Source organism: Helicoverpa armigera, chromosome 12, assembly GCF_030705265.1.
Source record: "Helicoverpa armigera isolate CAAS_96S chromosome 12, ASM3070526v1, whole genome shotgun sequence".
NCBI lineage: Eukaryota > Metazoa > Arthropoda > Insecta > Lepidoptera > Noctuidae > Helicoverpa > Helicoverpa armigera.
Window position 1 is genome coordinate 4,950,199 of NC_087131.1, and position 27,873 is coordinate 4,978,071.

The following is a 27,873-nucleotide window of genomic DNA, read 5'->3' on the forward strand; positions in this document are numbered from 1 at the left end:
TGTCTCTCTTCATTTCTGCGACGCTCGCAAATTAAGAGGCACCTCAGACAATTAAGTGCAGTACCAACATGTCTATAGAGTCTACGATTGAGTAGAACATGAGATAATAACGAGTTCGTCATAACACGATCTCGTCACGCCCGCCGATACCTGTGAGCCGGAGCGCTCTGTAAGCGGCTTAACCTGCGCCGTATCGAGCAATGCGACACTAGTTTCATTAAGACGGCATACATGAAGCACAGCAAAACCTTATATATTCCTATAATTAATCACCATTAAAGAAATACTTCTCTAGTTGTTAATTACATAGATTATCATTCAAAAGTATTCATTCGCCACAAAATTTCGTATCATCAAGTATTTAAGCACAAGCAGTGCGTGTAATTGTTTTATAAAAAGCGTACCTGCGCCTGCAACAATGGTCAATGGTCACAGGCTGATCGACAGATCGATTATTTCTCGTCTGGGAATGCCGTCGTTAAAAGGCTAGGGTGGGGATTCATTTAAAAACGGTGATTACAAAATTACATATGACCTCAACAAACACCTACCTAAACGCTGACCACCGACGCGTCGTGCGAATACCGATAACGACTTGCTTATTCATTAACCGCATAAAATTTAATGAAAGCTATACAAAACATTAACACAAGACACCGATATCATACTAATGAGGTTCCGCTGAACGTTATAACCTGGCCATAATTATCTTTGTATGGGCCCTTTTAATCGAGTGCTGGTTTCTGCGCTTTACGGCATTATAAAGTTAATGTAATTTTATAAGGGGTCTTAGGCAAGCGTTTAATTTGAGAGCGCTGAGGTACTGCGGTTCAGGAGATTGGCGGCAACCCTTTGGGACGCTGTTTGTAAATGTTTAGCTGCCTATTATGTGTTCAAATTAAATTATTTTCTCTTTATCTGTACTTAATTTTTAAAGTATAGATAGTACTTTACAAACTCGTGTAAATGAAACCCTAAATAGTACGTAGTCGCCGACAGTTACAAGTTATTTTAAGCAACAGTCAGTCATGCATATGTATGTTTGTGGTCCGCTCGATTCAGACCGCCACAGACAGTCCTCTACATAAAACAGACTTTATGTCGTGTGGTCACAACCACTACTCAAAGATCAGAATGTTTAAGTAGATACCAAATATTTACCTTCATGGCAGTAGAATAAAATAGGAATTTAGAATAATTAAATTTTCTAGCAGACAGCCACACCTACCTAAAAATGTCCTTTCTGGGTAGATTGGACCTAGCTGGTATATTTTGAAGTTAGGTACTTGTAAAAGGTAGATTAGGCAATATTTACCTATCCCCGTACCCTAATGTATCCGAATGTGTAGCGTTTACTGAAGTGTTATAAAAGAGAACGAGTTTGTGAACTAACATAATAGTATCTCGCCTGTCTAGTTCGCTGATTATAACAAAATAACTAACACGGCCGAGGCTTACCTACCTCTACGTTCACAAAGGACGTCCGTGGGTTGAAGCAAAAAAGAACACGTCCTAAATAGAGCCTTTCAAAGTATTACGTCACCGCTCCTCTATAAAAATACTTGACACGAACGATAATATACACATTATCGTGCGTATGTTGGGCCGATAATAACAAAATGCGGCGTAACGTATTTGGTTTAATGAACTCGCGCTAATCGCTATCATAGATAAGCCTCATCCCGTTCGATTTTATAATCTGCGCCATATCCGATAATCTTTTTCCCAGCGCACAGAATTCATGCACAGGGGTATTACACGTATGGACGTGAAACAATGCACTATGTATAAAAATATTCATCCTTTACCCGTTTAATAACGTTGAAGCTCCTAAAAAATAAAGTGGGCGTTATTCTTGCGCGAGAAAATAAAAACTATTTTTCTTTCCTAAAGCTCCCGTGAAAGTTGGAGTGCTTATTCGCAAGTATAAATTTCTGTCACACGTACCCAGACACTCGAGAAAGTTACTGGGCACAGATAGCTATAAAGACAATTTGTCGACGATCACTCTTCTCAAGCCCATAATGTGGATATAGACAAGTAGACCTTTGAGAGAATATTATTGCCTTGAACTCGTTCTACGTATTTGGGCTAAATGAGAATTGCTTATGTTTCGGCGATGAGGTACAGAGGAAATCCGTCGGCGGCGGTAATGACAAATCTGGGACTTGTCGCAGCAAATAATTAAAAAGTTTTAAATTCATTTGAGCGGTGTTAGGAGGTCGAAGAGCGACCGCGCCTGTCAGAAAGTTGTGCATTAACTTTTCATTTGCAAGTTTGGAGCGAACCTCGCGAGCTATCGCGGCAACTTTGCAATTTCCACTCATTCACGATATGTAGAACATGTGATGGCGGACTACTGGCTGACTCAGACTACTTAAGAGGCACTATAATATATTACATATTCTCCTTTAGTTCAACCGTTAGCTAGAAGAAAATATGGCTTGTTTAACTTGATAGATTGAACATGATAACTTTGAGGTAGTGCTTTCGTATCGTCGAGTGTTTGAGACACGATTGGGTTAGATGTAGGTATGTAAGAGGTATCTACTACCTAACCCTCTAGGTAGAAGTTGAGAGTTGTGCCTACAATAATATCTATCAGATAACCAAAAAAGTACCTATACTGTAGCACATTATGCTGTCTGAGTACCTACATATTTACATAAGTATATACCTTTGAAGCACACCACGCGTTGTTTGACAATCACCCTTACCTACATATTTGTCAGTCACGATTCAATTGTTATGTTGAACGACATCTTCCCGAGGGTTTTAATAACTTCATTAAACTTTCGTAAATTAATTTTCATTTGATCATTTTATTGGGAGATGAGTTATAATTGAAGGGGCGCAGCGCAATCGCTCGGGATCCACAAACGGAATAATGTCAAATCAATTAAAAGTTGAATTCGGCGGGCAGCGCGCCAGGCTCCGAAGTTGATTCATTAGTAGTGCTGAACCTCTTCCTCCGGCCACCACCAAGTATTCCACAATATTACGAGTTATCTGCGCCGCGCAGCCCACACCCACTCGCATACATTCAGATAATCATTGACTGAGAATGTATTTTATGAGGGATTCAAAACTTGTACTTCCTAACCAATAAATACTGCAATTATTTCCCGGTCAATAATTTGTGGTTACGAAACGACCATTTATATTACAATTTATCGACAACCAGCTCAATTTAACTGCAAACTAACATCGCTTTAACAGAAAACCGTAATTAAATTGTCCCTAAATGAAAGTAAGTATATTTACATTGGCGTAAGCGATACATTGATATTTCAGTAACCGGAGTCGTGGAGTGGTTCGGTGTTTCCTTAGCGAACGCAATAACATTTGCATAGGTCCCGTCAACTGCTGGCGTACTCATAAAAGTAATACGAAAGGGATCACACTTGCGCTCCGTAATAGTGAAACTTTTCCGGGGATCAGCGAAAGTAATTCCCTTCTCTGACTTTGCTAAACAGGGGTTATTTACAATAGCAACCCGTTACAGGCTCTCACGTTAAGCGTGCACGCGGCAGGGCAACAGATGCCGACAACGTAAACTTTACTAAAAATCACTCGTTACCGTAAAATTGAACAAAATATTTTTATGCCGCGTCGTAATGGCTTTAAAAAATACGATGAGTTGTTTTATACATTTTTTACCTTAACAGACATTGTTTTCATAAATAACTGCGGCGCAAAAACTGATTTAAACAGGAACCAAAAATTAGCGCCAGGAAAAGTGAATATAATACAAGTTAAAGGCTTATCCGCCGCGAGCGATTTATTCAAACGACCAATAAATATTCAAGAGTAATTAACCACCGCGCCGCGTCGATACAGACCAGAATATTTTTAGCTGCCGTCGATTTTACGTTAATCCTCGCAAAGGTAGATTACGAAGTGTTCCTAACTCCATAAAACGCCGCCGGAAAATCCATATTTTATCAAAATGAAAGTAAAAGAATTTTTTGAATTAATTTTCTCTCTATCTTTTCGGGACTCGCAGTATACCGCAAAAATACAAGCAGTTAAGTTTGCGACATTAAAAAAGAAATCCCGTTGTAATTATAATAATGAAATGGCTATTTCTGTGCAAAAATAAACATCTAACGCAAACTCTGTATGTGCCTTCCTCGAAATTAGGCACTTGTAAGCACTTGGCACAACAAGTAGAGTTTGCACACGAAACCTCGTGTCTATTCCGTCTGACGGGAGCTCAAAAGATTTCAGCTAACGTTGCCTGTGTGCTCACCGTGCTCGGTTAGGTCGCGACTCCATTGTTCGTATACATCAACCGTCTTCGTAGATTCGTAGCACTGCGCTACGATAACGCTACGAATATGCTACGAAAACACGACTTCACTACAAAAAAATATTCTTTGACCAGTGTACAATGCTCTCATTTTATCTCATTCGAACGTACTTGCTAAATAAATAATATTGGTTTTCCGCCGGACACGTGCACCGTAATACACAAAGAGATTACAAACAATTGATGCGTTAAAAATTCACAACCGATACCGGCTATAAAGTTATATGAAGTACAAAGTAGCCATACATTCCCATCGCCTGTCCCCCGGGACGGTTTTCCGGAAATCAAGCTATCGTGAAAAACATTTTACAATTGCCGTTAGTTTCTCTGTTGTTTGGTATTTCGAAACTATTGCTCTGGCTATAGTCGTGATATTATTTTGTTGTGGCAAATGGCTATCGTTTATGAAAACGTTTTTGTTCGAAGATCAAAATAAAGGATAATAAAAAACGTAGTTGCTTCGATATTTAGTTCTTTGTTTTGTGTACAAAGTTTTCATTTGAATTGCCAACATTTTATAGTTTTAGAACAGTGCTTCAAATCTTCAATTAATATCTGATTATCTAAGGTGCAGTTTAGCGTGCGGGTCACGTGCTACACAAGTATTTTCTGTGAACGCTCGCGTCGGTGCGCTCCGGCTCCGGGGCTTCAATTCCCCTGACTTCTGTGCTACTCGACGTCAACTCGGGCTATTTAGTTCAAAACGATCTCCTCGAGAGCTCTTCTGTTTTCAGGGTTTATTTCGCAATCAAGTTGTCCCCCGCGACTTTTCCAGACTAATATATTCTTGAGACATCTGCTTACGTTATCTCTGCTTCGACTTTAAATAAACAGTTGTACCTTCCAGTAAGCACTCTAGGTCAGACCCTAACGAATCGAGAAATTTATTTCACAAATAAAAACCCGAGATTGCTTGAACATAAAAGTGAAATCCAATATTTTAAAGTAGTTGAGGACCCTTATGACAAATAGAACACTCACTATTGAGAACCAATGACCGGGAAAATTGGGATATTATATAACTAGGTCTCTACAGTTTCAATAAAACAAATTCTCGTGTTGAATGTTCATTGGGGGCAGATATATTGGGTGCCTGCGTAAAACTTTGGAAAGTTACACTATTATATACTTCAGTTAGGAGTGAGATTAGTGTGATGAGATCTGCAAGGGGCGTGGATGCGTGACAGGCTCACTAGGTGAGAAATTTGCATGCAACACTGCTTGTCGATCCCTAAGCTGCTAGATCTACTTAGTAAAAGTCTTGGAAGACAGAGATTACCTACTAGAACTTGGTGAGGTTAGGCCTGATATAAAAAGTAACGCTCGTCAGCTCACGTAAGAGTGAACTTAGAGAAATGGGTTAATGCCGCGCTTGTGACGCCGCGCACCTACTACACGTAACATCTCTACTTAGGCACAACCTGCTTCTTTAAACACAACACTTAGCCAAGGCGTGCCTTTCAACGAGTTTCCACCAAGCGTTAATACGACTTCAAGTTTTCTTAGAAAAACAAGAACTTAAGGTAAGAGAAAACCTGAACCCATTTCTATTCACAGAACGTCGGTACCTTACAAACAATCGAATAACGTGCAAAACTTGAGTTAAGTTCTAGACAATGTTTACATAAGGAAAGTAATATTTCCCGAGACCCTAACACAAACAAACATGTGATAAATACAGCCCCGAAAGTAGTGAATACGTGTCGGGACCACACGACCACGTCATTCAGGGAAGCAATCACGTTAATAGTGACAGTTCCAACTCAGCCGCTATTCATAATACGACTTTTATTTGTTCGGACGACCTACACTAATGGACCACGCGCTAATTAAATGGGCGGCTACCATCTAACAGTACAATGTCTACACTGAACCTATACAATGTAGTATTACACACGCTTGCATATTCAGTGATTACCCATTGAATTCTGATTAACGTCATTGTAGGGCCGGCTCATCCCGTCTCGAGTGATTTTCTGTGTCGCTGTACATACCAACCTACGCGTAGCTACGTGACATGTATGTACAAGTTAATAATCCTCTCTAATCATGCACATACATATATACTCGTATGTTTAAGTTTAACTCCTATCTATCTTTGAGATTAAGGCTGCGTACATATATTTATTATTCTAAGTAACTTTGAGTAACTTAGTAACGTTCCTAATTCAGTAAATTAGTGGGCTAGACTTACTTTATTTAAGATTAATAGTTGAGTACGTAAATCAACTCGTAACTATATCGAGAAGAAAATTAATAGTTCTTATACAACTACCATAATGTTAATCAAGAAGTTTGGAAGTAGTTATCTAACAAATGTCATGACAAGTGAACTGTTTGCAAAGATCTGGAATCTTGTTCACCAGTTTTGTGCGATATAAAGTGCGAAACGTAATTAATCAATGTCAAAAGTTTATGAAATCTATTGTTGTTTAGTTCACTAGGTTGGAAGAGCCTAGTCAGTTCTCAAGACACCTGGAACGATCCGCTTCCAATACCGTTGCTGAAACATGAAAACTTTTGTTTCAGGATATTAATTCGTCAAATGATTCCTTCTTCGTAGATACACGAAGTAAGTACAGTCGTAGGTACTTATTTGCAGTTTTGTGAAACGCTGGCAACTTATACTTTAAATAGGGTGCAAGGAATCGGACGAGCAGTCGGGCCGGGGTCGCTGCGGAGATCCTTCATTCGTTACGTACGTGATAGGACTGACCGACAAGATGGCCGCTCGGCTAGTGCTGCGGCCTGCAGCTTACGATACACTATCGATCACGCGCTAATACGACACTGGTAATCCCAGTAAGAGCCGCCTGAAACGTGTTGCTCCCAACGTTTACTTTATTTGAGTGATCCCCTCGCTACCTTGTTTACACTTCACTGCTTCAACACTTTCGAATAGGTTAGGTCTCCATTCGTGTTCTATCAAATCAAAACCGAACTGTAAAAACCAAAATCCCATTTAACTTTATAGACATTTTTACAGCTCATAAATAGCTCAGTTGAACTCCAATGAGCTATGATATTTGAACAACACTAGTCTCGGCACTGGAGCGGTGCACCTAATGGATTTTTATTTTATTTCGTTGCCGTTACGCGAGCCAATTAGTTTTGTGCAAGCGCATCAAGAATACTCATTACTTGCCTCTTAAGTGAATTTCAACCTCAAATTCTTGAATAATAATAGTAGATTTTTTTCCTTTTAAATTGCCAATAGGTACCCACATTATACAAAAACTTGCCCATAAATTCTAAATTCTTTATTTGCGACTCAATGCCTACACTAGTAAACCGCAACGTTAAAAGAATGGAGAATTTATCTCGAATTGTGTATAGATGGACTTTTTCTGAAAAACATTAAGTACGTTTTAAAGTTTTTAGTGTGGACATTCAAGATATACTCGTACAGGCACCGCACCGGGAAATTTAACTTAAAAATTATTCCAGGCGCATCTTAAAATTCCAGCTCCGTATTTTCGTGTGTTGCCACTTCATAAAAGTAGTGTTTTACAAAGAAATTGTGTCAGTGGGAAAACACGTATGATGAAAGGCAAGGCATAGAGGCTCATGCTACATAGCATTGCAGTAGTACTCAGGAATGAACAGATTACTTCGTCCATTACATTCAGGGTAGGTTGGTGCACTATGTCCATAACTTGATATCAGCAGATATATTTGTATTTATATGGGTAGGACATATTGTAGATCCATAAAAGTGTAGGACAAAATCAAAATCGCTTCTTTCGATTCATATTTTTGTCTCTCGATCATTCTATATAAAAAAAAAAGAACAGTGACTGAACTAATCTACATACCATACATGATCATTAGAACACAGTAGTTTTTTATATACAGTATGCAGATCTTATCAACACAACAACAATGGGGTCTAATAATGACATGGCAACATTAGGTGTCGCCGTGAAGTGGCACCGCGCGGCTCGTTTGCTGTGTCTACTCGTTTGCTCGCAGTCTACGTGACGGGAAATAGGCCGCGAGCTCCACGTAATTTGGACCAAACCTACGCTAGCTAGGTATAGCACAAACGAGCAGTCATTAAGCACTTACCTACGTTGTGACTTACACAACTGTCTCATTATAATAGCCATGGTTTTGAGATCGTCCAGTTAATAGCATATGTAGATTTAAATGCAAACAAACAACGTATCACACCGATTCGATTTACTAAGGCATATTCACACAAAATTATACAGATGGGTTTTAAATCCCCAACTTTGCCAGCCTGTATTGTTAGTTGAGGATCAACAAGCGAACTCGTACGCCATTTTTATTTACCTGTTCGCTTGATCTCGCAATCCGTAAGACGAGGGATTGATTTGTTCCTTAAGGATTTCGTCCTTGTCTCGTAGTTGCAAGGAGAAGTTGTCTGTCAGCTTAGATGTGGCTACCTAAGGGGTGAATTTTTATCCGTCCCTTTTAGTATTCCAAGGCTGTAGGCTTATAATTCGCTTGAGGGTAAGACCGCAAAGGGTAGGCGACAGAGAGGCGCCCGCACGTCTGAAGGGGCTTCCTCTGGGCTCGCGCTGTCATTCCTTGTAAAATAGTCAACCGTGAGGGGAAACAAAGGGAAACTTAACGTAATGTGCGTGTAATGTAATTGCATTGGAGGTAAGCAGCATTCAGTAGCCGACTGATTGGTTCGCTCAGCTACTGCCAAACGAGACGCTGTATAAACATTTACGAGGTTGCCATAATGTTTTAAAATATTTTAAGACATGATTTTGGTTTTATGTAGATGGGTATAAATCTTAGGCCATAACTTAACTCCGTAAAATATTTATAATCGACCAGATGCAGCGAATATTTTACAAAAGCCGTAACAAAACCTGATTGAATACGACGCACGTATAAAACGATAGTAACTTTGATAAATTTTGTACCTTTATTACATTAAAAATGAATCCTAACCGTTATCCATAAAGTATGGCTGCAAGCTTCCATCAGCTCAATTGGCTGAGTCACAGTCGCGCGTGTAGTTTCGGTTATAATAAATGTTTTACAAGATAAATTTAACTTGCAACATTAGCACCCTCTGCTTCGACACAGCGATTACACAGCGAGTGCAATTTTTCACTGTAGCCACCCCTGCTGGTGCGGCACAATTTATGACGCGAAGAATGATTTTTCAACATCCGTAAGTTAGATTTATATTTAACAGGCGAAAAGAGCCTGAACTAAATCACCGATAAGGGGAATATAAAAACGCTGAGTCAATTGAGTCGCGCTATGTGTGCCACAAGTTTACGAATTGGGATATCGCGACGCTGGCGACTCCAGAAAAAATATGTTTGTCTCTCACTGCAGTTTGCATGTTTTTAAATAGCAATTGTTGTTATAATGATCCTATGATAAAATGTCGAGTATTCCCATTCTACATTCCAAAAATATTTGGGAATGCCATATAACATTTCACCTAGTCAACCGTCATCCGAATAAAACCAAGAAATGCGTGTCCATTTTTTATTACTTTGAAACACGGCACAAAAATATTTTTCAATTTGATAAAATTGTTTCGATACAAGTCAAACATAGAGCGTGGTATCCACACGCAGCCAATTAATTGAACCGAGAGTGGGATAAATGTAAGGTAATTTATTACAATTCGCGCCAAACGGCCGACCATTACATTTAAAATATAGCACGTTCACACTTCTATAAATTCGTTGTTTCTTAACATCGATTTATCGGTGTAAATATATGGTTAAAGTTGGCAAATTGACCCAAACATAAATAAATGTTAGTAGTAATGAATTTTTATTTCGGAATTACAGTAGGTACCTAGATATTTACATGACGTAAAAATAAACTTATTTATACATATATACAACTAAAAAGAACATGTCTAATGAATTGGTTTTTCTTCTAAAATAGTTAAATCGGTGTGAGCAGTAACACAACATTGTAATAGACCAACAGTTCTACAGAGTGTTGTATTCGGTTCCAACAATACATCCTGTATTACTCTAGACGTGAGCTAAGCTACTGTAGTTACTCACCAAACTACTATTATTCAGCACCTAGATTTCTAAGTGCAGATCCTGATGTTGATCTTGGAAACTAGCCACTTTAAGTGAGAACTTGTTTTTAAAGTTTTCATGACTGTAGATCTTACCTGCATAAAAAATAACAATATGTAGGTAAGTAGTTTTTAAAAAAGTTTGTTGTTAAAAACAATAAATACATTACTAATATTTATCTATGGACTATAAACCAGAACATTGAACCATTATTCATTAACATCTTATCTGACCTATGTACCTTGATTTAATATCTTCTTTTGGTGTACTCGACGTCCGTTCGTCGTTGATCGGCAGAATACCAGCGTTAGATCTTCTACCACACTGACACATGCTGAGCTGAACTCCAATTCGGTGAAAACTTAAGACACACTGCACCGCGCCATTTTTTTCGTCTCGCTCACTTTCTACCATGCTACCGTCTATGTCATTATAAATATGTTCCTACCATTTATTCATTGCTTTTCATGTTGAGTTTTTATTTGTAGGTAGGTATATCGTAAAACTATGTACCTCTATTTTTCATATTGTAAATGGCATTGTGTCTTGTTCATGCTGAATTAAAGTTTTCGCTATTTATCTACATATAGATATATGTAGGTAGGTAAATATGTATTGTATGTAAACTGCACTATTTGTAAATAGTGGTTATTCAGGTAAATAAACGTGAACAAGACATCAAGCGTACAAAGTACCTACAATTGTGTAAACATCATAATTGTGGAAACTCAAGATTCCTCCAATCTTCCGACATAATTAAATTCAAGGAAACGTTAACTTTTACGTTAACTAGAATTGTACCTCTAAACACTGCTGGGGTTTGTATTTCTAGTTTTGAATAAGTGAAAAGTAATTTGCCTTGAAATTGTACAAGTTGTTATTTGAAAGAAGAAGCATTACGAGTATCAAACTTAAACGAATTATTTTGCACTAGCTTCCATCAACGGTTTCACTCACTCGGCTGAGGGAACAACTATCCACGTCCGAGAATAAAATATGTCAATAAATTTTTATTTACCTCAAAATCTGTACATTATTGTATTCAAATATGTCAATAATATTTAAATGTTTAAGTTATAATTCTGCCAAACATCAAAATCCGTCTGGCCATTTGAGCTTGAAGAAGCAACAAACACGTACACACACAACTATCGCCTTCTAATATTAATGCGATTTACCCATTAGCTTCTGCACTGTTTTGGCATATCATGGTGAGCCTGCAGAGTAAACAAATAAACAAATCAATTGCCTATTTAACATATTTGGGGCAGTTAGGGAGGTGTCGGCCGCAAGCCTGGACCTCTCAAATTGAGGGCAAGCTCAAGCGCGGCTGCACTCCGGCCTAGCTCGACAAGATTTATGATGATGTATTGCAAAATGATAGAGCTGTGAGAGGACAATACGCCCAACTAGCATATGATTAACGAGGACTTAGAGACCATTTAGCGTCCAAATGGGTATTTATTACCACTGCTTGCTTTGCTACCTCTTTATAGTAATGAGATGGGAAATTAAATAAGCCACAATATTAAGAAAAAATGGAGTGGAACTGGAACCTGACCAAATGATAGGCCAAAGGATAAACCACAATGAGTACAATATCGCCAAATTACATGTTTTTAGACCACGACCACCCATAACCGGATCCGAGCATTCCACTTGATTACAGTAGGTACAACAATCCCAAAGCAATCTGACTATCCTAATTTCGCTTTAATTCGACACCATATACTTCTAATTAAGAATAATAATATATAGTCCGGGTTATATTGACTGTCTCACAGGAACACTACCGAGGAACGTAATTAGCAGTAAATCTAAAAGATTTACTTCTACAATAAATTTTCAGGGATGTTACGAGTATGTAATTAGGCGCCTGAGTGTGTAACTAAATCTAGTCTTTAATGCGGCCGTACAATGTGGCTCATGAATTCGGTTCGTTTGGAAAGTAGCACATAGCAATGCTATTGATCGGCCGTTGCAGCAACACATGGCGCCTGATATGTGCCGATAATATGGACACTATAGTCCCTCCATAAACTGCTACTAAGCGCCTGTTCGGAAATATACGTAACGAAAGAAGCGGTATTGTTTTCCGCATCGCATATGGCGTTTGGAATTTTTATGATGTTTTTTCATACAGAATCTTTATTATGTACTTACAAATAGGCGAAAAGCGGAAATATCATATTGACGTCTATTTTTAATTCGAAAGGAAAGCTGATAGAAAATTAACATCATTTAATATTTGTTCCTCATTATTAACTTTATAATTTGAAGAGTCTTTTCCAAAAGTTAATTCAAATTAAGTTATTTTACTCTGTGTGTTTAAATCTTTTTTTTAACTAGCCGCTCCGACAATTCTGTTTCCTAAAACCTGGCAAACATTTGATGTTTTAATCGAATGTAAATTGATTAAAGTTCTCCAAACTTAGCGCAGCTATTCGTGACGGTAGAAGTCTGATTAGCAGGATTAGCTCACTTTGGACGTGATTGTTAACCTAGTTTCGTTTTAATTGTATATTCTGAGTGTAGCGGTTAGCGGCAGAAAGCCTACAAAATGAGAATGGTTTGGTATGCTTATCTGGACTAGATATAGTGGACAATCATTGCATCTTTGTTAAAAAAGTATTGAATAAATGCGGCTCACTGTTTCATGAATTATAATAAGCACCTAGTAAAGGCTAGACGTAGGCTTGGTTCAAAGCATTTTGCTAGGCAATTTACCTGAGCCAACAAAAAAATATGCAGATTAGCAATGGTTGCTCAGCAGTTGTGATAGCTTGCTGGTATGTATGATGTTTGTTTTCTTGTATTTGTAAATAATGCATAGAAATTTAATCTTGCTATAAGACAGTAGGTCAGTATGGGGTTGGCAAATTCTTTCTGGACAAAACCCCTTTTTTTTTTTTTTTTTAGCGACATAAAATCATCAAATGACCCCTCCCGCTGTGGGTTAGCAGCGGTGAGGGAGTGTCAGACTCTTACTGACTAAAATCGTCGTGTTCCGTCATAGGCCTTTTATGTACCAGGGCCGCGGTATCTCTTTCGAACAACCCGCAGCCCCGGCAGGCCTTGGCCCTGCTAGCCCCGTGGACAAAACCCCTTAAATTATAATTTTGATTTCTGAACTTACGGACACGCGAACTGAATGACTGGTGTTAAGTTAAACTCTGTAAACAATGTCGACTTAGTGGATGTTACACGTGCTTGTCATTGTGAAATAAGTACGACAACAGCGTCTTAAATATTCTATATTTGTTTGATATATTATTAAAGCTTATGAAGCATATCAAAACTCAGTAACACAAAATAAATATCCGCTTAGTGACTTGACAGTGACGCACGTGGAATCTTAAAGAAAATTTTACGGATCATTTTGAATATTATTTCCCTTCCTATCAATACTTCAGAAGAAAATTGCTTTTGAAATTCACTGCGAGTAAACACCGCCGAGTTTCATGAATCTATTGATCTCACAATTTTAAAGGCCGGTTTTAATCGTCGGACGTAACAAGCTAGTCGCAATTAGTTTTAATGATCCAGTAGTAGCTTTTACACAACACTGTAATACCTCCATAGTGACAATTTAATCAATGTACAATTAGAGCTCCATCAAGCTGTCATTCATTAAATATCTAATCAAAATCTGTCAGTGCTAAAACAAACAACGTTCATTATTAATACCTCGTCTATTTAGTAACAATTGTTTTAACAATGTATATATATATGAATAGTTTTACCTATAAATTTAAATAAACTACAATGTTCCCAGGCGATATTTAGTTTATTTAATTCCGCTTTTTTAACATGTTTGCAGCATTACTTGAGCTTTTAAAAACCGCCACCCGAGGCAAGAAAAAAGGTCAAATGTGTAAATAACTTGTAGATAGTTCCCTAAACCTACTTGTCTACTTATCTTATTTAGGGTGTTTGCTAACCCCGCTTCAAACAGTAAAACACTGCTCCGTAAACGCTCGGTGCTCCTAACTTTACACTCTTGGCCAACTTCTCAACAACAATGCATGCTTAACACGTGTTTAGCCTGAACAAGATTTAACTTTATGATAAAAAATCTAAATAAGAAAACTACTGTACTGAAAATTCCAATTGAAAATAAATAGTGCTTCTACCTAAATCTGTTTTTCTTGTTAAAGCAATATTATTGCCAGTTCTGCGAAAAGAGTTTTTATTATCAACTGTATCGTTTTTATTTATTTTTGTAACCACTATTAACGATGTCGCAGAAAGAAATAGAGCGACAATATACCAACTGACTGCAGAAATCTATTTTCACTGATTCCACGATTCACTGCATTCGTTTACCGAGCTTTTTATCATGGAACGAAAATGCAAATAGAATTTTCACTTCAATAATAATAATTAGGTTGGTACGGATACAAATGCGGGTTTCAGTCAATTCTCATTCCATTACATTTTTCAATTTCGTTGCAGACACAGGCAGTGTATTGATTCACAAACGTGTAAGTATATGATTGACATCATATATTGTATCCTCACAATATGTAAAATATGTAGGTCATCATCATCCTCCGAGCCTTTTTCCCAAACTACGTTGGGGTCGGCTTCCAGTCTAACCGGATGTAGCTGAGTACCAGTGCTTTACAAGGAGCGACTGCCCTATCTGACCCCCTCAACCCAGTTACCCGGGCAACCCGATACCCCTTGGTTAGACTGGTGTCAGACTTACTGGCTTCTGACTACCCGTAACGACTGCCAAGGATGTTCAATGACAGCCGGGACCTACAGTTTAACGTGCCATCCGAAACACAGTCATTGGCGTCTAAGATATACTTAGAAAGTACATACAAACTTAGAAAAGTTGCATTGGTACTTGCCTGACCTGGAATCGAACCCGCGCCCTCATACTCGAGAGGTTGGTTCTTTGCCCACTAGGCCACCACGACTCCAAAATATGTAGGTATTATTTCGAAATAGGGGAGAGTGGGGGAATTGCGGACGCTGAAGGGAAATAACGCACAACATTCGTCCTATTAGTAATAATCAGTCTGTCTTTATTAATTATCAATCTTTAGTTATTTGTCTACAAAATCAATTATACTTTTTATACGAGACCAATCAATAAATATAATATTTTTAGCAAAAACAAAACCTTGTCAGTCCGTATTTACCCGTAGCCCTCGGGGTAAATTCGGACTGACCCTGGGTTAATTACGGACAGCATGGGGTATTTACGGACTAGGTGGACCTAGCAAAATCACTGGCAAAGTCTTTAGAAGAACTTCCTGCAGTGCAGTTCTCATGAGCCCACTTGTTACCCACACTTTCAACACATAATCCAGTCTTCGGTGGGAGGATCACTTCCTGACAATAAATGCAAAAGTAATCAACATTTCAACATCAACATTCTAATCAAGATTTTAAGTTAGTTTTCTTGCATTTCGTTAAAAATGGATTTTATCCTCTCTTTGGTATTGTAGAAACACTGCCCTTTTTCACTTTGTCAAACAAATACCCAGCTCTGGGAATACCATATTTTTCTTCCGCCTGACGAAAAGTTATCCACGGGTTTTTTATTTCTTGTACAGCTTTTTGTAATGATTCGATTTTTTTCTTATAACATATATTTCCGAGGCATTTAAAAATGAGTAGTTATTGATTAATTTCATAATAGTTTATCGAATTAGGGGTAATTGCGGACGTACGTATTTACCCCACGAGGCTTGTCCGCAATTAACCTAACTGGGTATTTTTAAATCAAAGAGAGAAATTTGTCGATTATGAAACGTTTCGTAAAAAAACAACATTGGCGATTCAAACTCCATTGACAAACCTATCCATAGAAAATATCACTTTTTACCATCACTTAATATACAGACCTGTCCCTCGAATTGTAAAACACTAAAAATTAGATCAATATTCACTTTTTTTTGAAATTTTACCTACCTTTGAAACTGTGCGCAGCCGGCTGTCGTAAGTTTTTGCGTGGCACTAAAATGGTGGAAAGAAACAGATGACAGCACCGGGCTGCTGCGGGGGGGATTGAATGAGTAGATACTTGCTAGTCCGTATTTACCCCGCGTCCGTAATTCCCCCACTCTCCCCTACACAACTATTTTGAGAACGCAAAACTTTTTTTGAGAACATGGTAATTTCAGGAGTTCCTTAAAGTTCCGTAAAGTTATAATTATGTATTTGTCTTCATTAGCCAGTAGGTATCTGAGTACATATATTATGTAGCAGCATTTCACTTCTAATAATGACCTTCGGCTACCCTCATCAAGCCAGACAACGACAGCCAGCTGTCTAGTAACATCGTAGCTTTATGAACACAACTAACGTATGAATCCTAAAATCTTATATGCTTACTTTACATTCAAAAGGAAATGTCGGCACTCTTACTAAGAACTTACCAAGGTACGTTCAAAACCTTTCGATTTCCATACGTGCCACCGGATGGATTGACGTATCCAATACGACATTTACCAAAATTCGATTCCCACCTCACGTAGCCATAACTTTAACTGTAGAAGTCATAAAATAGAAACCGTACGTAAGAGGATAGACCCGGGTGGAGTGGAGGCAGGCCTCATAAAATTTTGCATGTTCCGTAGATCGCGCGCCTGCTCAAGTAGAAAATTTCACTCGTACACACCAGTACGCAACATTTACGACTTTTTCATGACGTTATACAAGACTAGCTCCTTGCTCAGACAACTATAAAATCTCACGCCTTCACGAGTTTTTCTCTTCTTCAAATAGGAATTACCTGCAAGCGAAAAACTTGTAGTTTGAAAGAGATGCTATCGTGAAATATTTCCCTCTGGTCGCATTAATTTTGCAACGGCTCGCGCGCTCGCCGCTTTGCAGCAATATCGGAAAACATTACGAATTTCATTTCCAAATTGAAAGCGTCTGTTTAATTCGTTCTATTTCTTAACGATTCTGGTATTCTACAGAGCTGACAGCATTGAATTTATCTGTGTATAACAGAAAAAGTAAAATGAAAGTCTATCGTCTGTGTTGAAATGAAGTCGATGCGAATGGGCCGGGAGGGCGGGCCCGGGAGATAAATCTCGGCCGGAGACATCGACAGCGCTGCGCTTGCCAACGCACTACCAGCGCAACACCACATTAGGGGCCAAACTAATGTCTGCTGATATAACGTCCCTCCCCACGACGAATGACGCATCTACACGACGAATGTGCTTACTTATATATCTGTCTACGTCTTTAACTCAAACGACTTCCCTCGTGAGATTTCTTATAATGCCACATTGCAACTTTAATGTCACCAAAATTTTTTTAGTAGTTATTTTTATTTATTTGGTCAGACGATGGTTGAAGATTGGTTAGACGTTGTCTATAAAAGTAGCAGTAACCTATTCTTAAAACAAATTAAAAATAAATTATCATTGTTAACTATGTATGTAGGTATGTAGCGTTATGGGGAACAAGAATATTGAATATGCTACAAGTCTACGTCGTAGCCAGCGTAGCACTTCGTAGCACATTCATGACTCGCAATTCTTATATGCTACAGTCATAAACATACAGCGAGCGTATTGATGTAACTACAATAAATTCAAGAAAGACACCAAAACCCAGTGATCAATAACTCTAAGTGATTGTGCACAAAAGTGATATATGTGGGTTAGCAGTAGTAAAGACCAATAGGTACTATTGATCGTCGATTCGGCAACTGTGGCTCGTATTTTACAGTAAACTGTAGTTGTATAAGCGGTCGTTCGATCAGCATCAGTGCCATTTATCGTGCAGTCGGTTTGTGGCGCGACGCCGCCGTCCTTTAGTAGGCTAACACACTGGATAACGTGACATGACACCACTGTGATAGCCACATAAATTATCGCAATGGCACACCAGTACTAGTAACACTCGTGATATGTTACATACAGTTTGATGAATGACTTGACGATGTGTTAAAGCTGTATGCAGCTGATAAATTCCTAATAGCAGCCATGCCGTGTACTACCAATTAATTTTATTAAACAATGTATTGTAATATAGTCGCTTTCGGATTAAAAAAATATGCCTTAGTAATATCAGTCAGATTAGATTTGATATCAGCCAGTTGCTTAAATGTACATCAAATGGACATCTAATGTATTTCGATAACCATATTAACATGCGATTAGTGGCACGCCATATTATACCAAATGGCAGTTAAACATCAATTAACTAATGATTCCAGGTCATCAACCTATATAAACATAGAGAGTTCACTACAGGTCATAGGTATGTCTAAGGGCCACCTCTCATAATTTTATGTGAATTACTAAAATGGTAGTCAATTTATTTTTAACGCATGCTGATTTTCATTTGTGTATCTGAATTTTACTATTGTGGTGTAAATAAACATTTTTATTTTAACCAAAACTCTTTTTCATTATAGAGAATCCGAAAATATCCCAATGTTAACAACAAAGGAGGAATATTTCAACGAACTTTTGGTTTAATAAGAATATTTATAAGTAGAAATATTCTTTTTCACAAAATCCTATCCAAGCCGCTTTTTCAGTCGCCGGTCTACTTACTTAGAGATTTTTGATATCGCTAAGCTCTTTATGAATCTAAGAAAGTTCTAGTTACCTACCTACTTATATCCTCGCATCTACCTGAACGGTACCTAATGGTTTCATATTTGTATTCTGTTTCCACATGATGAGAACTGTTGGCAACAGTAGGTATTCCCAGTACACAATCTTACCGAATGCCAGCGAACAAACGTGACGAATTTATAAGTTATTCCAAGGTTTGGTGGGCGTCACTCAGACACGTTACATTTACTGTGATTCTTAGGATGCCAGACAGATAGTTCAGACAAATTGTAGCCTTCAGAGAATTCGAAATAGTTTCAGTTTTCACTAAATGTTAGTCTTACGTAGGCAGAATTGTATACTCTATTATTCTTCATGAAAAAGGCTTCCATATTATCCTATCAACTAGAAAATGGATAAAGTAATTTCTTCACGAGTAAATATATTATTCATAGTTTAATTTAAACCAGACTTTAAAGCGAAAGAAAACTACCCACCTCCTTAGAGATCAACTTCATGGCAACGCCTTAAACTCAACACTTCACATTTGCAGCAACTTGCAACTCTCCGACCATTTCGTGCAATTACTGAAAAGAAAAATGTTGCAAGGTGGAAAGTTCAGAATTAGCCTCACGGAAAGTAGTTTTAAGTTAAGGCAAACAAACGTCTTTTGTAAGGATCCCAGACGGGCAGCAGATGGCAAATGAAATAAAATGTCCGAGTGATATGTTTGGTCCATACGTCTTCATTTCAATGACCATTCATTTGCGATCGGTGCGGCCGTGCGGGCCTCTGCCAGATTAATGGCGATCCGATTTTCTGCTCTCGGCAGCGCCTATGAGAAAAGATATGTGAGGAGATATATACAGATACATCCGTATTGTAGGTACATCTAAATTGTTAATAAATAGCCCCGGTCAGTTAGTTTGTCTTTAAGGAAGGAACCATTATTTGTTTCGTAGATTATTCCGATCAATCCAAAATTTTACAGGTGTACCTATAGTAGTGTGATAGTGTCTACTTATTTATATACCTACTTAATGGTGGGAATCTCTGGTTTGCATACTGATATGCAGGTTTATTACTGTAGGTATCTCCTTTTGATGAAAATAAAATTTTAATTTAATATTTTATTTATAATAAAAGAAAATCTTCATAGCTAGGTAAATTGGTTTTCACCTCATTTATTCACCTACTGCAAAATAACAAATTCTGCAATATTTCTGCGTCACACACTTACAGCGTCACCTGTTAATCCTCTTGGCGGAAATAGAATTTCTCAAAAGCAGACACGTCGTCGTAATATTGAAAGTATAAAATTCTCACATCACCGCACGTAAAATGTTCTCAAAGATACGAAATAACTTCCCTTGTTGCTCTAGTCTTACTTGACTTTTACAGAAGCACGGTACAATGGATCAAAAGGTTAAGCAACGCCTGTCACCATCGGTCTGCGAATGGATGACCAATTGACCATCTTGTCAAGACGGGGTCCGCCGTTTTTCCGATCCAATTTTGAAACGGTTTTCTGTTAAGCTCACAGTTAGTACTGTTAACGTCATCTATGAGACGGAGCGTGAACTACACACCCTGTCGGGGAGTTAGAACAGTGGATCACAAAGTCCCTGATCGCCTCAACAATGGCTGTTATTGTGCTTTCAACCAGGAAAGTACAATAGCGTGTCAGTAAGCTCCAGCTTTGTACATCGGCACATCTGAGAGTAGACACTGAGTACTTTTGTATAAGAACATGAACCCTTTCTTATTTTAGTTTTTGTAAACGACTAGTCATAACTATCCTTTTAGAAGTCACCCAGGCATAGTGTAGATAATCGGTTCAGTAGCTTCGGAGCCCTTTGTAAATAAACACCAAAAAACTCATAAAAATGGTTGCACACCTAGGTATAACTTAGGTACCTAGTAGATCAAAAGTAGCTATAACCACTTATCGTTATCTACTTGCATGAATTAACCGGGGATTTTTTGGTTAGCTAGACAACAAATATTAAGTAGGTAGGTACAAACAAAGTTCCAGATTTCCACAGCGAGTCATCCGAAAAATGTGTAGTTTGCTAGGAAAGAAACGCAATATTATTTTGTAATCCGAACATATTGCAGGCGCCAAGTTCACTAGCCCGCGCACTCGCTCATAGAATGTTGTTTGTTTATGTGAATTCGTGTAGCATTGAATAGGAGGCCGACGTGATGTGCAAAATACAAATATGTTGCATGCGGACTGAATGCAATATTGTATGCCGCGGGACCTAGGCGTATAACTGTTGAAATCATTTTCAACGTTTCATATTTCGCATCTGTTTCTCTCATGAATAGTCATGAAGATTTTCGCCCGTATGAATCTAGTTATCTACTAGACTATGCAACTATCAAAATGCAGCTTTTGTTATGTGGCAGATGTGTAGGTAGATCTTCTTCACCATTTGATGATATCAAATTTTCGAGATTACGTTTGCAAGAGTTGTATCTTTTTGTACCTACAAACCTACAAGATCCTTAAGTATTGTTTGTTATCTTAAAATCCGATATACCTACCCATTAGTACCTATCCAAGAACCTAATTAATCTTAAGAATCAATACAATGTCCAAATTAGATAGTTACCCACATTTTGTGAATACCTATACCTATCTACATGAATATATCATTATTCTATTAAAACTTCGTTACAAACTTACTGGGAAGAGCATCAGCGCACAGCCAGCAGCTCCAAAGTTTGGATGCGTCAATAAGTCGTGGAAGCTATAACTGCACGGCCCATAGCGCAACCAGTTCACGAGTAATGGCCAAGAAAATGTTCCAACTTGCCTACTAACCGAATTGTGTCGTGGGAATTTATAGCCACTTTATGGTCTTAACACTACCCTCATACATATATGTCCATATTGTACCTACATCTATGGTTTTTATAGATGCCAAAATAGTTAACTCCATTAAAAATAATTATTTATTTACCTATAGGTTGCCAATTAAGCTGAAGAATTACTTAGTTAAATAAAAATTAGTTAGTTAAATAAATGACTTTCTGCATTAAGTATAGGTACGGATGTGGAAAAAAACAGTGTAGATATTGTGCATTTATCCAAGGTACGTACCTACAATGTATGTGCTACTTACCTACTTACTTTATTCAGGTTTGCTAATTAGGTAGATCACTTCACTTCACGAAGTGAAAATGGTTCAAACCGCAGGCGGAAACTATAAGTATTTTCAGGCTCGCTGGCAGCTAATTAGCTGACACACAGATACTACAGGAAAACCGAAATTATTTGGCCATTCGCCAATTTTCGTTCGCACAGACACGAAAAGTTGACTATCGATGACGCTCGAAGAATGTTGTGAATGAGCTTCTTTTTTTCTAACTAGAATGTTATTATTTGTAAACCAAAGCAGTACTTACCTACACCAGAACGTGTACCTTACGTACTATTTCCGAATCTTTTCCTTTAATATCCGACGATTTATATACAAGAACTACTATATTCCTAATAATATATATTTAAAAAATAACTGATACCTCCTAGTATAGGAGGTAGATGTACAAGTCTTAACTGTACTACTGTACTTAATATAATAAAAAGAAAATATGTTTTGTTTGTCTGCGATTTGAAAAATTATGTCCCTGTTGGGAAGCTTCACTATCTAGCTACAAAAACTCTTCCGGTCATGATATCCGTAGGAAGTAGGTAAGGGATTTTTACTGCCAAAATTACCAAAGTGAAGTCGATTCACTAATCTATGTATCAAAAGGGGAATGGAAATCAAAGTAAACGTTTAAATAAAACAGGTACATTTTATTGAAAAAAATATGTACACAGCAAAACAAATAAATAATCTTATGTTGTATATTAGTCTATAAAACATTAATTTCATTGAAATAAAATACTATACATAACTACATTAAGATTATGTACATAATACCATCTCACAGGGAAGTGCTATCAGACTATAATATAATAAACAATATCCATTTAACATTTAAATACTATGTCGATATTTGGAGTCACATTTATTAGTTAGGAAAAATTTAAGTGGAATCCCTAAATTACGATAAAATACGATAGGTATATAAAACAGTAAGCTATGATAATTCCTTGATATATTCATCGGACATCCAAAGATCACATAAAGTAATTTTGCACATTGATAAATCTAACAATGACTGTTGATAACAAATTACCTATCAAAATGTACTCATTGCATGACCTATTAGTTAACATTACCTAGATTTTTTAAACTTTGTCTTATCTAAAAATTATTGTGATTAAAAAGCATTTTAGAAATGATTTAAAATAATCTCCCTTGTACCACAAATCAATGTTTTTATCAATTAAGCGACACTTAGAAATATCCTTAATTTATGTAAATAAAACAGAACAAAATGAGATGATGAGATTAATTCCTAAACGTGCGCTAACGCATGATCGTCGCTGTGATGTCCTACTATCGATGTAACACAAACGTCCAATGCCATTCATTACATGAGAACTATTTCCGTATTATATGTAGGCCTACAATAATCAAGATTACTTTATTAAAATTGTATACAAAATGTATAAATAGGTCTGCTGTATTTTTTCTACGACACAACATAGCAATAATTATATGTATAGATAAAAAATCTGACTGTATCTTATCAAAAATGTTTTCGTTTCTGTTTCCCATTTAAATAATTTGTATCATTGACTATTACTAAAATATTAACAAAAGTATAAAATTATGAACGCAAACAAGTAGCACAATGTCGAAACTAATATGTACTGTACTTATTCATTATTCAACCGAAACAATGCCGACGCAGAGCGCCGACACTCGCCAGGCCAGTGTTATTGTCAATTATCTCATCTATAATATCTACATTTTAATATGCTCAATATTTTGACTAGAAATCATGTTATACTTATTATTTTCTAACAAAACACATAAAATTTACAAGATATATAGCATAATTTCTTATCAATTTACAGTTCACTAAAATTGTACAATACATCGATGACGGGTGTGGAATTTCATTAATTTCTTTAATATCGAGAGAAACCTACTTAAAGTATGACCTTTACTTACCCTAATACATATAATGTGAAACAACGATGATTTTAAATCATGATCGCAACACCTAAACAATGCACATTTATTTATAATTTAATATCAAACTGTGATAAATCACTGCTTACCTCGTCGATAGAATGGAAATATAACAATTTGCATATTTTAGGAACATCTAACGTCTAGAAGGAATTTTGATCCAATGATGACACATTTAGAACACAAACTTTACGAACCTTATATACAGTGATCCCAATTAAACGATAGGTAATACGGAATGGTATATAATCACTGAACGGTATATTAAATATACAAGCTGGAAATAAAGCAAGAGTCTTTAACATAATGAATCTCAACATCATTGTTCTAACTAATGTCTATAAATTAAAATTGTATAATGAAATGTCGTTGTGATGCATTTTAAGGGATGAAATTTATTTTGCAAATAAACCACTTTATTTTTGTGATTTCTGTTACGTCATCCGAAGTATCCAGTCTCAAACTTTTAGATCTCGCGTTACAATAACTTTATATTTTATAATATTTAAATCTACATAACGTCTGAATAAGGCGGACTCTGTACCAAATTCCTACACCGAATCAAAGGGCGCACTGAACAATCAGCTGGACACTGAGCTAAGCTTCCTTCAAATTAGACGGTGCGGCAACCGCGCGGCTTGACAAACGGCACGGTATCGAAACCGCACGGTTGCCGCATCGACACGGAACGTCCACTTTGAAAGAACCCTAACTATTTCAGTTCCCGACGGCAACGGACATGACTTTATAACCGGTTCCTATAAATAAGAATCAATTCGTTATGCTTACGGATAGTTTCTTGAGGTTTATTCTATGATGCTTATGACAAATCTCTACCGGCCGAAAGCAAAACGAATCGTTTCATGAACTAAATTGTTCTGAGTGTCCGGCTTGACAAGACAGGGGGTGCTTACAGAGCAGATGAGAGTTTGGGCCGTCATCGTGAGCTGCGCAGTCTGGCGCCATCACCCGAAGTGGTTGGGTTTGACGTGGTTTTCGTTGATTTTTTCTTGTGATGTTTGTCTCTATTCCTCGTCTTCTCGTGTTTCTTGGTATGGCGCGGCACATCGCTGACGTCATCGAGATCGTCGGTCGGTTCTGCGCTGTCGTCCCGTTCGCCCGAGTTGCCGCCTCTCTTATCAAGTTCCGCCATCGCCTCTTGAATCGCTTTCTCCAGTAAGGTGTTCAGTTTTCTACTCCTGTTGTCGTAAACGGTAAATGTTTAATGGCCTGTACATTACGTAAATAACTCCGTATTGTGGATATTCACAGCCTCACTGCGCGACATGATTAAACAAAATCTCAGGTTGGGTTAATATTACAAATGTATCGAACACGATTAGATTTCGAGACGCACATGAATAATGACGGGTAGCGGGATTAGAACTAAGTTGTTCAACGTTATCATAAGGAATGTGGAGGTTTATTTATATTTTATGAATGAATCGTACGCGTCAACACGCTCGCCTAGAGAGGTAACCTATCGACTTAAAGACTCGTCGGTGTAGCTAGAAGGAAACAGAGTGGCGGGGGATTCCATAGGCGGTAGACGCAATGAAGGTGTAGTGATGTGGTCGGACTCACTTCCGCTGCTTGGTGCTGGCCTGGTGGTGCAGGTCGAGCCCGTCGGACAGGGTCAGCAGGCGCGCGGCGGGCAGCACGGCGCGGCCCTGCGCCGCGAACCAGCGCACCGCCCAGCGCCCGCGCCCCGCCCGCGCCCGCAGCGAGCCCGGCCACCACGCGTGCCCGCGCGCCGGGCCCCACACCACGTCGCCCACTCTGAACCGCTCATCTACACACCGCCCACCGTCTCAGCACCAGCCCGCCGACACGGCCGGACCAGCCGTATACCTCACTATTGCCACGTTTGGGGCACCCCATCATCAAAAAAACTATTTTTTTTTTATTAACCCACCATAGTTTTATAGCAATGCCAAACTTTGTGCCACGTCACGCAATTAAAGCAACTAAAGTTACCTTGTTGGAGTGCTGCGGCACAAAAATAACAAATGCTTATTGTATTTTGATTTTTAAATGCCATTTGTATTGAAGCCCGTCTTATAATGGCAACAATAAATCAAAATTAGCAGAGCTGTCATGAACAGCTCGGTTGGTGGTTCTATACTGACCACATTTGTTACCAATGGCTCGGCTTCGGCTGACACAGCGTTCAGAAAGGCATTCGACATTGGCATTTGAGGGTCAGCTATTATGTTATTGTCAAGAAATTTCAAGTAAGGTGAACAAGGAAAAAATACAATACAGCTGAATTTCATTAAAAAGGAGTCATACAATTAGCTACCGGCAAAGTCTGTACTTTTTCCCGACACCCGAAAGAAAGGTACGCGATCGTAGTAATGAGAACATGTGCTTTACTTACAATGATGAACAGATGAAATGATGATGGCTTACAATGATGCGTTAGTAATGGAATCCCAATTTGTGAACCAATTTGTTACTTCGAATGTGGTGCAATGGAAAGCGACAGAAAGCCGGTGAGAACGTTCGCACGCTGCACGTCACTCATTCATTCTGATTAGTTTCCAGTACACCCTTTATTAACAGCTGTATCTTGTATTAACCCAACCAAAAGAAAACCAATGACCAATAGTATCGCATTATGTAGAAGCTGAAATATACCACAATACACATCATTAAGACGTATTCGTTGACGAACACTCTACAAACATATACGATTTAGTAAATCCGCTTGCAGAGAGTCAATCCAAAACCAATACAAGACACAACATTATGGTAAATTTTGAATTTTGTTAGCTGTGACTAAAGCGTGAGATGGTTCTGGACGTATTAGTACCGAGGCAGTAAACTTGATGGCCGCACATCTGATACGTATGCAATAAGTTAGATCAAGAAATTAGGGAACTCTAGATGAAGTTAACAAAGGATTTGTACAATTTTTAGTTTATTAAAATAAAGATTATTCTTTTACATTATTGCTGTAAGGAAATTTTAATTATTATTGAAATGGCAGTAAAATGAGACCAATTAGTTTTATTGACTCCGGTCTTTATCCAACAATAATTCAAGGAAATATGTGACAACATTATGATATTTTCTGTTGTAGAAAGAAAATAGCTGTGAATGAGACAAATGATTTTAAGTGTATCAATTGAGCACACAGAAGCTAACATAGAATTTCCCGCAAAGTGCATTATAATTAACACATAGCAAAGAGTCAAAGCATAGCAAGGAGGAAGGTAATTAAAACGTGACTTACCATCGCCAGACCCCATGTTATGTCTATCGAATACTTTCGGCAGAGAGTCAGAGCTCGTGCCAGAAAGGGGGAAATGTCTTGACTGTGTTTTATCTGGGGAGGTCATACCCATAGATTCATAATCTGTTTCCTTCTGTAGTCCGTGTACCATGTTGTAGTTAGGAGTCCGCATGATTTTGTCGGGTCTGTATGGAGCGTCGCTGAAATCGTTCTTTCTCTTGTAGGCCTGATTTCTGTCATAGTAGTTAGACGTCATCGGCATGACTTGTTGGTTGTTCATGGGCGAAGAGTTCATGTTTTGGTTGAAGTGCATGTCAGTAGACTCTACGGGATTGTGCGAACGACTCTGCCGCATCATGGGCGTGTTTGAAATCATGCCTGAAAATATAAATGTAAGTACATATAACATTTTCAACATGACGTTACCCTACCCGCAGAGTGATAATGACACTTGCGCAATAGCTATATCCTCGAACTGAAGCAAATAGGTACTTAATACATATCATCTTTGCCTGCCTAAAGGTGTCTACCCGCCGGCCGTATTTTGTACAATCATGCGGCATGATTGTACAAAATACGGCCGGCGGCTTGGGCCGCCAGGCTCTGCCGCCGGCCTCAGCGGCTTTGGTGTGTAGACACCTTTACG

General features: G+C 38.1%; 2 protein-coding genes across 3 annotated transcripts in view; both read right to left on the reverse strand.

Annotated features, from left to right (window-relative positions):
* LOC110374954 (large ribosomal subunit protein eL24) overlaps window positions 1–27,873 on the reverse strand; it is a 215,331-nt gene that overhangs the window by 161,000 nt on the left and 26,458 nt on the right. The window lies entirely within an intron of this gene.
* The window catches only part of LOC110374337 (uncharacterized), a 35,376-nt gene continuing 30,180 nt past the window's right edge, over window positions 22,678–27,873 (reverse strand). Inside the window, exons 8-10 of one of the 2 annotated variants that reach the window (XM_021332009.3) lie at window positions 27,228–27,605; window positions 25,574–25,781; window positions 22,678–25,188 (exon numbers count right to left, since the gene is read on the reverse strand). In XM_021332009.3, coding sequence (XP_021187684.3) covers window positions 24,927–25,188; window positions 25,574–25,781; window positions 27,228–27,605 — 848 coding nt within the window. In that variant the 3' untranslated portion in view covers window positions 22,678–24,926. The remainder of the gene's footprint in view (window positions 25,189–25,573; window positions 25,782–27,227; window positions 27,606–27,873) is intronic. The other variant, XM_021332015.3, reaches the window with a different exon arrangement.